We start from the raw sequence: 12,289 nt of genomic DNA on the forward strand, positions 1-12,289 counted from the left end.
ACTATATGATTCCCCTCCCAAAATTCTTCCAGATGTATTTTTAATGATTAGTAGATAGCTTTAATTATAGAAATGCTCCAGTTCAGGACCAGAGCACTGTGGAAAGTATTAATTCCACCACGACACACAATTACTGGTCTGAAAATCAGGAACTATCTTTAAAGACAGAGTTTACAGCAGGGCTTCTCACACATCTCAAATATTCTTATTTTTACAGCACCTTGAGAAGGGCTCAAGGCTCAGAAAAAGGAAGTTTAAGATATGAAAAGTCAAAAACATGTAGCTTATTATTCAATTTTCCCCCTCATCAGACATATGATCTGTATTAAAAATAAATCTATTTCCTAGATCACTGAGGAATTTTTAAAAGTTGTGTTTAAACCAGGTAACCGTGGTGAACTATTAACTGTACTGAAACAATTTCAGACATAGAGAAGCCCTTCCTAAATTCTATTAGAAAATCAATGTCATATATAAGACTATATGTAGAAGTAGAATATTTAGACCATCAGGGTAGCCCTTGTAGTACTGAGATGAGAATATCATCACCACTTATTTTACATTTAACAATTCTATAAAACACTATGGCCTATTACAAGCTCATCTGGGTTACTTTGGATCAGATGTTTTACTAAAAAATACAAAATTTTTAAAGTACTGCTATGTTCACTTCCCAGTAACTAAAGCCTTCTGTAATAAAAACTGTGTTTTGCATACACTATCATTTGGAGCCATATGCTGAAGTTCTGATGATACTAAAGATATAGCTCAACTTGTCTGTCTCAGCCTATTTTGCTGGGAGAATGAAGGAAATTTAGTTTTAACCTTGGTTTGGACAGAGAGAAAGCTGAAGCATAGATGGTGATAGTGTCAACTGAACCAATTCAGTGGGTTAAAATATTAACATGTCCATACTGAAATTACAAAACCTACGAAATGTCTTCTGTTATGGTGGTTCTAGGTATAAACTTAAGAAGCTAATAATAAACCAAGGAGTTATTCTACCTTTACATTAATATTTTTTAAAAAATCCACACACCACACACATACCCCATGTAAAACATTGCTTTAAGTTTTAATGTTTATTTCCCCAAGACAGCCTAGCCTGCACTCTACTTGGATAAATTTTACAAGCTAGTTTTCTGCTGCTTCTAGTTTTAAACTTTAACCATGTTTCTGATGACAAGGAATGCTGCAAAAATACTCTAGTTCAACAAAGAGTTATGATCACAAAATAATTTTTATCCATTCTACAGTGTTTCAGAATTACCAGTTGATTTTTAAACACAAAGTAGATATAGATGCTAATGGTGGCTAATCTGGTATGTTTCTTATAGCAAACTGTTGTTCATGCAACACTTGTGCTCAAAGGGGAAGGCACAGGATTTCCTACAATGAGCCACCTTATAAAGAGTTCTTTTTGTACAAATTAATTTATGTCACATTTAATTTAGTGTGCATAACCTCAAAACTGAGGTATTATTCCAATTTATAAAAACCACTTGCATAACTTTTATGCAAGTTTTAAAAATACAAAGTTTTCTCCCTAAAGTGGCTCAAAATAGATTGTTCATGGCTGCCTACATCTAAGATAAAAAGATTCTAAAACAATTGAACAGATTAGGCATATTATTAAAGGTGTTCAAACCATTACTTGATTTGTACATCTACTCAAACCTCTTCATCGGTCTTTATTCAGCAGTACATATGCACCAAATTCCATTTTAGAAGTTTCCATATCATTTTCATAGAAAACAAAGTTTGAAAACAAGTAACATTTAAACACAGCACGGTATTCTACCACAACGGAAACTTTTTTCTTCTTCTTTACAGGACTCAACAAAATCTAAAAATGAACTATGCTGTAGATTTTACCTCATGCAAAGATCTTTATGTTATCTCTGAAAATGAAAAGGATGGCCTTTTAAGCACATTTTACTGTTTTATACTATTATGGCAACTTGTGTACTGCAACACAGTCTATTTTGAGGGAAATTTATGATTTTTTCATGCAAAAATCTACACAAATTAGTTTTGATGATATGGAAAGCTTTTCATAGCATCAAACATTCATCTGGTGCAAATGCACAGGGAAACCTTCCTGAAAAGTTTTCTGACTTGAGAAGCAACTAAAAAAAGCCATACTAGGTAAAGTAAATAAAAACTAAAGAAAAAAGGGGGGAAGGATGGGAAAAGGGAAGAAGGGAAATAGAAAACACAGGCTGCAGAGTAAACCAATGTCTGCTGCTAAACCGGTCTTTGTTTTCATGTCCAGTGTACATCAACACTTATGATCTCATTTTGATGATTTACTAGGTTTGTTATCAGCCCCCTGAAGGCGAATCAAGCTTGCATGCGTTCACATACAGCACCACAACCACACTCTCGTACACAGTCACTCCAGGACTAGGAGTCTGCTTCATGAGGGAAGAGCCCTAGATTTGAAAGATGAACCTGGCTCGCCATCACTGAGCCAGACATTCACTCAACATTGTCCACTCACACAGTGCTTCATAGCAAGGCCTGGGCTCGTTTTCCTTTGACTTATATGGGCATCCTATTCTCTTTTATGCTTACAAGGCTTGAAGATGACAGTACTGCACTTTCCCCTCAATTGATATAGAGTAAGTCAATGTTCCTTCTCAGGCACTGAAGATCTGTGACCTGTAGCCCTTTTTACTTTGAACAACCTAAATAAGCATTCATGTAAAGTTTTCATTACATTTTGCCACTCATTCTCACTCGCACCCACTCGCCATCTTGACCTCATTTGGGCATTTTCTGTGATTCCAAATGAAATCTTCACATTTTCTTTCCCGATTTAATGCAGCAGCAGATCCCATGAGCCAAGCTTGATGGATCAAACCTTTTTATATATATGTATATATATATATATATCTCAGTGCTGCATTGTACCTAACTTCAAAAACATCTTTCTAAAACTGGAACCCTTCTGTTGGTACATTGGCAGATGAATTGAAACCAAATGTTCCACCTTGAATTGCCTCTGGAACAAGGCTAGGATCTTCATCAATCTAGGCAAAAAAAAAAAAAAAAGTGATAATTAGTTTTCAAGCATATATAGTGTCATAGTAACAGTCCCATTGCCCTTAAAATATATATATATATATATAAGAGAGATAAGGAGTGCCAACATTGTCCTACCATCCTTTAGAAAGCTGAAACGCTTTATAAAGGTTTTTTTCTTAAGAGATGCCAAAATATTGCCCAGGCTGGGGTACAATGGCATGATCAGGGCTCACTGCAGCCTCGACTTCCTGGGCTCAAGTGATTCTTCTGCCTCAATCTCCCAAGTAACTGGAACTACAGGTGCGTACCACCATGCACAGCTAATTTTTCAATTTTTTGAAGAGATGAAGTCTTGCTATGTTGCCCAGGCTGGTCTCAGAACTCCTGGGCTCCAGCAATCCTCCTACCCCAGCTTCCCAAATTGCTGGGATTATAGGCATAAGCCACCATGCCCAGCCTTTTGGTTAATTTTTCAGCAACTGGAGACAAATTGCTGGTTTTGGGGCTTAAAATAATAAAATACAGGTTGAGTATTCCTATTCTAAAAATCCAAAACACTCCAAAATCAGAAACTTTTGAGCACCAACATGATGCTCAAAGGAAATGGTCACTGGAGCATTTCAGATTTTGGATGAAGGATGCTCAATTGGTAAATATAATGCAAATATTTTAAGATTTTAAAAAACCCAAAACAGCTCTGGTCTTAAGTGTTTCAGATCTACTCAACCTACAACAGTTCTGCTAATAATGCATACATAATATCTATATGCCTTAAATCTGAATGTTCTTTCTGGAAATTTTACAAATTACAAACAGAGTGTATTTCCATAAACATGCACATTATCAAATTATTCTTTTCACAATGTAAAAGAACAACAAAAAATTGCATGTTGAGGTATAAGAAATCATAAGGCCTTGTTACCTTATTGCAAGTAGTCACCAAATTGCAAATTAGGATTTCCAAAAATCCAACTTTAAGATATGTAATTAAAGTTATCCTTAAAAGAATATGCCTTTTCTGAATTTTATTTCTGACTTATTTAACTGGCATTATATTCTAAATAGGACTTTGCTTGAACATTCATAAATAAATAGTATATAATTTTCTTTTCTAGTACTGTCCTTGTCAGGTTAATGTTCAAACCATATATACTCAACAAACTATGTTTAGTAACATTCCACTCTTTTGATAATGTGGAAAAGTATGCAGTAAAAGACTTATTTTTTGAAAAATTGAGAAATCATTTAAGAAATCCACCAGTGGCTGTATTTAACCTTTGTAATTTTCTAAGGAGCAATTGCTTTAACTTTAGATTTACTTTTTCAAAAGAGGCAATACTAAAAAAAGCAAATACTTTAAAACTTCAACTACTATGTGAGGGGAGACCCCCAAAAAGCTGGAACTTATTTATAAAAAACTGTGCATTTATTCTTACATGTCTAAACTTCAGTCACCTTCAAAGTACTCTCTGTTGGATGCAATACACCTATTAAGATGCTTTTTCCAGTTCAAAAGTTTTTTTAACTTTGTCAACTTTGTCAGTTTGGATGCTTTTCAGTGCTTCTGCCATTTTTTGCTTCACCTCTTCCACATAGGCAAAAGGTTTCCCTTTGAGGACTTTCTTCATCAAGGAAACAACAAAAGTCGCTTGGGGCAAGACTGGTTGAATAGGGAGGGTGGGAAACAGGTTATACTGTTTTTGGTCAAAAGCTGCTGAATACTCAGCACAGTGTGGGCAGGTACACTCGTAAATCACCCATCACAAAATAGGCAAATGTGTTGAAAAAAATCTCTCCCCCCAAATTCACTGAAGCTGAATGCAGCCTCTCACAACAACACAAGCTGATACACTGATGCCCATAGGTTCCTAGAACACTCACTTATGGGAGAAGCCTGTACTACAAGGGACCCACCCTCCAAAAGAAAATTCTGTTTTTTTGGGGGGATTCCCTCTCATATACTGACAATCTTAAGGTTTTAGTACTTTACATTGTATACTGCCTTCTCTTTTTTGATTACTTTTTTTTAACTTATTTATTATCCTAATATTTGTTTTCAGTCATGAGATAAAAATAAGAGTGACAACATATTCAAGTGTGGAATGATTACTGTCATAAAGAACTTATAGGATATACTAGTATCACTATTTTGTTTATAAACATGTTAGCTATTAGCAACAAAAAAAATTATTACTATAAAGACATCAAGTAAAAATAAAGCCTGAGTCATCTAGTATCAAAAAAGTCTTTATCCTTTTTGGCCATTAGGCTTAATATTCCCTGCAGGTATTTTAAAATATTGATGTTTCCAAAACAAGTAACATTATTGCCATACATCTATTTGTAACTCCATTCCAAAAACACATACATGTATAGTCCCTTATTATATTATTTTATCCAGACTTAGTATATATAAATCTAAGAAAACTAAAAAAATTATTAAATACATCATCTGAAGAGAAGAACTGGTCAATGATCTCATAGGCCAATTTGTAGATGTCTTCATTTTCATGATTCTGAAGTTGTTCAATTTTCTCCAGTCCTGCAAGAAATTTTATAAATTGAAACAACAGTAATATTTAAAAAGTAGTGACAAGCTATGATAATCCTGGGAAAAAATAATCCTATTTTTGAATTGCAAATTTTTTGAACTACAATTTTTTGGAATTGATTCTAAAGATGAATCTTAAATATAAAAAAATTATGCGCAAAGATACAGCACATTTTATCTTTAAAAACTTAACCTGAGTGTCTAACTGCATGTAAATGTGCAAGTAATGTGACATCTATCTACTCAGCAAAATAATATATAGCCACTGTTTATAAAGGGTAATAACATGCAAAATTGCTTTTGTTTGTTAAAAATAAAAAGCAGAATCTTGCTACTTTCTGGCATCTGCCAAGTTGTTTTTACTGAGCTTGTATTAAAAAACCCCAAAATACGGGTGGATTAATGAATATGATGTTCAAGACACCTGTTAAGTATACTAGGAAATGATCAAGATCAAACTCATTATTTCAAGGGAAAAGAGAATTTTCCCTGTAAACATTAGTTTATTAATCAGACAGAAACATAAAAAAGTATATGCTTAACTTATTGATATGTAAACTGGATCTCATTTTACTTTAATGAAGGAGTAAGAATTTTAAGGTGTCTTAAATAAAGTGAAACTGCCCCTTCATGAATGTTTTCCCTCAATCTATTCCTTAAATAGAGGAAGTTATATTGGGCTCCTTTCTCACTCTATACACTCTCATTTTTGTGATTCTTTCATTAAAAAATTTAGCTACTGCAGACAGGCTGAGGGGCTTGCAAATCTATATTTCATTTTTTTAAAGCTTCACATGCATTAAAATACCATCAAATACCACCAGGACATTTCACAGGTACCTAAAACTCAAACTGCCCCAAATACCATTTGTTATTTGCCTTCCTCATTTAAACCGTTCGTCTCACAAGTGTATTCTTACTTGGTGGTAATCAACAACAGCTTGAAATCTGAGAGAAACCCCTTTCTCTCAATATCCCACAATCAAATCTCAAAAACCTTCAAATATATGCACTTCTTGAACCTTGTCATCCCTCTTCATCTCTACTATTACTACCTTCATTTATTGTGGCCTGACCACTATAAATCTTCCTAACAGGTTTCCCTGTCTCTTGTCTCCAGAGGCCTCATTCTCTGGATAGCCATGCTCCAGCTGAACATACCAAACAATACCCTGGGTAAAATTCTCCAGTGGCTTGTCATACCCTATGGCACAACCTATTGGTAAGCTTATATAAAATATTGATCTCTGGGTCTTACCTCCAGTGAGCAATGTTTAAGATCTTATATTTTCATTTTAATATATAAAGATATTTTAGTTATGAAAATGTCAACATGGAAAAAAATAACTATGCCTGCTGTTAATTTTTCTGGTACATATCCCCTAATTAGTTCCCTAATACTAGTCCCCATCTCTTGTTCCTAACTTCAGTTATGCATTACTTTTTTTATTTTGTTATCTATTCTTTTTTTCTATTTTTTTAATATCTATTTCTTTTTTTCTTTTTTTTTTTGAGTTGGTGTCTCACTCTGTTGCCCAGACTGGAATGCCGTGGCACACTCACGGCCACCCCAGAGTTGACCTGCTGGGCTCCAATGATCCTTCCGCTTCAGCCCTCCAAGTAGCCAGAACTACAGGCATGTGCCACCATGCCCAGCTAATTTTTTATTTATTGTAGAGACGAGGTCTTGCCAAGTTGCCTGGGCTGGTCTTGAACCTGTGGGCTCAGACAATCCACTTGCCTCGGCCTCCCAAAGTGCTGGAAGTACAGGCTAAGTTACCGAGCCCAGCCTCTATTTCTTATTACATTAATTTTCAAGTGTTCTGATTCTCCCCTCACTTAGCTGAAGATATGGGTTCTCCTACTTTTGCAGTTACCTCTCTTTTCAACTTGTCAGAAACACTTTTACTTTTCATGCTTATCCAGACTGATAACATTTACATTCTGTTTCACAGCCACATTGAGACTTCCATGTTCTCAAAAGTTAACTCTAAGAGTTGAGAGCTAATGTGTATTGTTTACATTGCACATAGCTCTGGCACGTGGCCAGATTGTGGAAATTACTGCCCCATAGGATAAAACATCTGCTGTGCTGCAAAGCTTTCAAGACTTCACAGGGGTTTGGATATTGGCTCCTTCTCCAGCTTCATTCCTTGGCAGTTTCTACCCCATACTTTGTGATTCAGCAGCAATGAACTACTTATAATTTGCTGAATGCTAGTTCTCACTCAGACTTTGGTCATGGTGTTATCTCTGCCTGGAACACCTTTCATCCCTTTTTACTAATTAATCCTTATTCATATCTCAAAATCTAGCTCAGGAGTGACTTCCTGCTTCTTCCAGGATGGATTAGGCATCCCATTTTGTTGTACATTTCTATTAGGGTAATTTGCACATTAAATCAGTTCACATTTATCTTCAAAACTAGACTACATGCCTTGAGGGCAAGGGCTGTGTCTTGTTTACCACTGTCTTCCCAGTACCTCAGCACAGTGCCTGTTCAAATATGGCAGCAATTCAGTGACCTAGGCATATGTAAGAGGCTGAGAACAACTGTACATACAGAATATAGCATTTAGTTTATCCTGTCACTTGATTATCTAAGACAGAAAAATACAGAAGTGCTATATTAGTCAGAAAATAAAAGTAGCAACAAACAGAACATTAAAATGTGTAATAACTGTAATAAACTTACCCCCACATTCTTCTATAAGATTGGCTATGGTTTCTGCCTCATCTTCAGCCATTTTTAATATATTACTTAGTCCATCGAGTACTACTTGCACAACTTGTGCATCTTTTACAGTCAGTAAGTTGCAAAAAGGTGGGATAACATTTTGTTGGATAAGGTAGGCCACCTGAAGAATGAAGATAACACCAAATAATCGAACGTAGGTGAATTCTGTGTGCCATCTTATCTCACTGAAATTATTTTGCAATTTTGAGTATATAAAACATGGCCTCATCTTCCCCTATGTTGTTCTACATTATTAATCTAATTTTCTTTTCTTTTTTGAGTCGGAGTCTCACGGTTGCCCTGGCTGGAGTGCAGTGGTACTCACAGCCACCGTAGCCTCGACCTGCTGGGCTCAGGCAATCCTTCTACCTCAGCTTTCCAAGTAACTGGAGCTACAGGTGTGCGCCACCACCCCCAGTTAATTTTTTGATTTATTGTAGAGACCAGGTCTCACCAAGTTGCCCAGGCTGGTCTCAAACCCTGGGCTCAGGCAATCTTCTTGCTTCCGCCTCCCAAAGTGCTGTGATTACAGGCTTGACCCACCGTGCCCAGCTAACTTTCTTTTCTTTTAAATTTAGTAAATTTCTTTTTTCGTGAATTAAAAAAAAACAACAAAAAACTAAGGTAAAAATGAAAGAATTACTCAACTCCATATTAAACATTTCTTTGCCATAAAGAGTATTTTCCTTTAAAGATCACTTCCCTTTTAAGAAAAAAAATTCTGAAATCAGTTAAGGAGGCTGTTGATGGAGGCAAATGCTATTTTTAAAAACACTACAATGGTTCAATGAGACAGCATCCACTGGCTCTTTGGCACTGTTGTGTGCTTGGCTCCCTCTCAATTCACTGTTCTACGATTTCATAATGTCTTCCAATGATTTCAATATTTTGTTAGTTATTATTTCCATGAATTATATTTCTATTCTGCTCCATACTCATGTTTACGTGGATTCACTGCTCACCACCAGTCCACAGCTTTTTGTTGTCAATTTATTGTCACCTAGCTCTAAATTCACCCTTTTGTACCTGCTCTGTGAAACAGATCTGAGCCTTTTAACACTTTTGTTCCTTTGCCAGTTGGGACAATGTTAAGCCCTGTCACCTGCACGACCTGGAAAAGGAGTGCTTCTTTAAATTTTAGATCCTAGACATCTCATATTCCTCACTCTAGTTCCTAGTTCCAGCCATCTGGTTGAGTTTAATTCCTTGGTTTGCTGCTGATGAATACGTTTGCTATTGTCTTTTTACTTTGCTACCGTTATTTATTTGTTAGAGAATCATTAAGGCAGTTTCTGTCACATTGACCTAAAAAGTCTGTTCTGTTAAAAAATAAAAAAAGCACTCTGACTACTGGGGCCTAAATCTTACCATGGATCACAACAGTCTTATAGACCAACAAATTGAAAAAAGAACACTTTTCTATGGAATATGAGCAAGAACGTTAAGGTGATACTTTTATGGAAAAAAAAAAAATCTACTATTTTATTTTATAGACTAACCTCAGTCTTGCTCCACTGCCCAGGCTGCAGTGCTGTGGTCCTATCATAGCTAACTACAGCCTCCAACTCCTGAGTTTAAACAATCCTCCCACCTCAGCCTCCTAAGTAGTGGGACTACAGTTGTACTCTACCACATACAGTTAAATTTTAAACAATTTTTTGTAGAGATGGAGTCTCACTTTGTTGCTAGTCTGGTCTCAAACTCCTGGCTTCAAGTGATCCTCCTGCCTTGACTTTCCAAAGAGCTGGGAATATAGGCATGAGTTACTTAAATCTAAATTGCAGAATTATCTGTACTGTTATTTTCAGTTTTGAGAATTAAATAAAAAGTCAACTTACTTGATCTTTCCTTCCACTAATTGTTAAGTTACTTATGGCCCAAGCAGCTTCTTTCTGAGTGCCAAAATCCCCCTGTAAAAAGGAAAGCAAAAGGCTACATAAACTGCAATATAGGGTAAAATGAAAAGATGTTTTCTAAAATGATTTTTCAGAAAATCATTCCCCCTGGTTTTGTTCTAGCCTTTCTAGTTACATATGTAATTTTTTTTTTTTTTCTTTTTGAGTTGGAGTCTCACTCTGTCGCCCAGACTAGAGTGCAGTGGCCACTCTTGGCCACCGCAGCCTCGACCTGCTGGGCTCTGGCGATACTTCCGCCTCAGCCTTCCAAGTAGCCGGAATTACAGGCATGCGCTACCATGTCCGGCTGATTTTTTGATTTATTGTAGAGATGAGGTCTCGCTGCCCAGATGGGTCTCGAACCCGCGGGCTCAGGCAATCCACTCACCTCAGCCTCCCAATGGCGCGGGATTACAGGTTGAGCCACCGAGCCCGGCCAAAATAAAGAATATATTCAAAAATTATTTACAAAGCCATGTAAGTTTATAATCTCACCTTTGAGAATTTACCAAGAAAATAATTTAAAACAAAGTATTATTATCTATCTTTCTATATATGGTCACAGTAGCCAAAGAATTAAAAGCAACTAAAATTCCCAACACTGGGCACAATTGACTAATTATAGTAAATCTATCAAATGAAATAAGCAGCTATTAAAATGAACAGAACTAGCATCCTGAAAAATGCTTATGATGCATTGAGGAAAAAACATACACAAATAAAACAAGTGCAAATCAAAACACCAGGAAGATAGCCTTTCATATTTATCATACAAAGAAAAGCAAATATTTGTGATGCTGGTAGGAGTGCAAAATGGTAGAATACTTAGAAAGGAGACCGGCATTACAATAGCAAAATTTACATATAGATATTTGTAGATAAAAGTGATCTCACATATATAACCTAGCAAGAACATGGAAAAAACTTACAAGCTATTCTTTACAGTATTATTCCAGCAAAATACTGGAAACATCTCAAATGTCTTCAATGATTGACTGAATACATTATACACTGCAGAACTATGTGGCTATAAAAGGAGTAAGAAAATAACAAAGAATAAGGAAGCTTGCTTGAGAATGCTACAGAAAGACACATTCTTTTGTAAGTATACCACTGATGACATACATCTTAAAGACAAAGATCCTGAAAATCGAAAAGTGCATTTAGTAGTCATGCTGTTAGTGGCAATATAATCTTGTTATTTTGATATATTTTAATAGACATCACATATATACATCCATATAAAGTATATATTTATATTTGCACTTCTTTTCTCTTATGCTGAAAATCAGGGTCTTTTTGGTCTTCAGGATGTCATCAATGATGTACTTAAAAATGCATACTGATTATAGGTCTATATGTATCAATATAGTATATAAGGCAAATAATTATGTTCATGTTTTTAGAAAGATTTTCAGCATAAGAGAAAAAAGATGCAAATACATAATCAGATAAATGAAAATTTAAAAACCCCGCTATCCTAAATATCCAATAATATTTGATAGCTTCCTTTCATTCATGATTCATTTCTTATGAACTCTCAAGTTTTTAAACTTATCTTTCATTTTCTATAAAAACACTTATCATTTATTTTGTTTACCCAAGACTAGAAACAATAACAACCTTGCAACTTTGTATCTGAACTATGATCCTTAATACCATTCTCTATAAAAAGAAATCAAGACATCATAGAAAAACAGTTATTTCCAGATCTAGGTCAGAAAACACACAAGAAATCATATCATATCCAAAGTGGAGGAAGCTCTCAAAAACTACCAACTGATATAAAAGACACAAGTACCATTCTATAGAGGTTCTCATTGGTCAGGGTTGACTTAGCTGTCAAAAACAGTAACAACTAAAATGGAATAAAACTTGCAAAATATATTTTTAAAATTCATAATTTCCCGCAGGGCTTGGTGGCTCAGCCTGTAATCCCGTACTTTGGGAGGCTGAGTTGAGTGGAATGCATGTGCTCACGGGTTCAAAACCCGTCTGGGCAACTTGGCGAGACCTCATCTCTACAATAAATCAAAAATTAGCTGGGCGTGGTAGCGCGCACCTGTAGTTCCAGCT

General features: G+C 35.6%; 1 protein-coding gene across 3 annotated transcripts in view; it reads right to left on the reverse strand.

Annotated features, from left to right (window-relative positions):
* Nucleotides 1-1,050: 1,050 nt before the first annotated feature.
* KPNA4 (karyopherin subunit alpha 4) overlaps nt 1,051-12,289 on the reverse strand; it is a 57,013-nt gene continuing 45,774 nt past the window's right edge. For all 3 annotated transcript variants that reach the window (XM_008053949.2, XM_021710406.1, XM_021710407.1), the window contains 4 exons: nt 10,157-10,228; nt 8,277-8,439; nt 5,478-5,572; nt 1,051-3,035 (listed from right to left, as the gene is read on the reverse strand). In XM_008053949.2, coding sequence (XP_008052140.1) covers nt 2,937-3,035; nt 5,478-5,572; nt 8,277-8,439; nt 10,157-10,228 — 429 coding nt within the window. In that variant the 3' untranslated portion in view covers nt 1,051-2,936. The remainder of the gene's footprint in view (nt 3,036-5,477; nt 5,573-8,276; nt 8,440-10,156; nt 10,229-12,289) is intronic.

Source organism: Carlito syrichta, unplaced genomic scaffold (genome assembly GCF_000164805.1).
Source record: "Carlito syrichta isolate Samal-C Ts95f unplaced genomic scaffold, Tarsius_syrichta-2.0.1 Scaffold288891, whole genome shotgun sequence".
In the NCBI taxonomy this organism is placed as follows: Eukaryota; Metazoa; Chordata; class Mammalia; order Primates; family Tarsiidae; genus Carlito; species Carlito syrichta.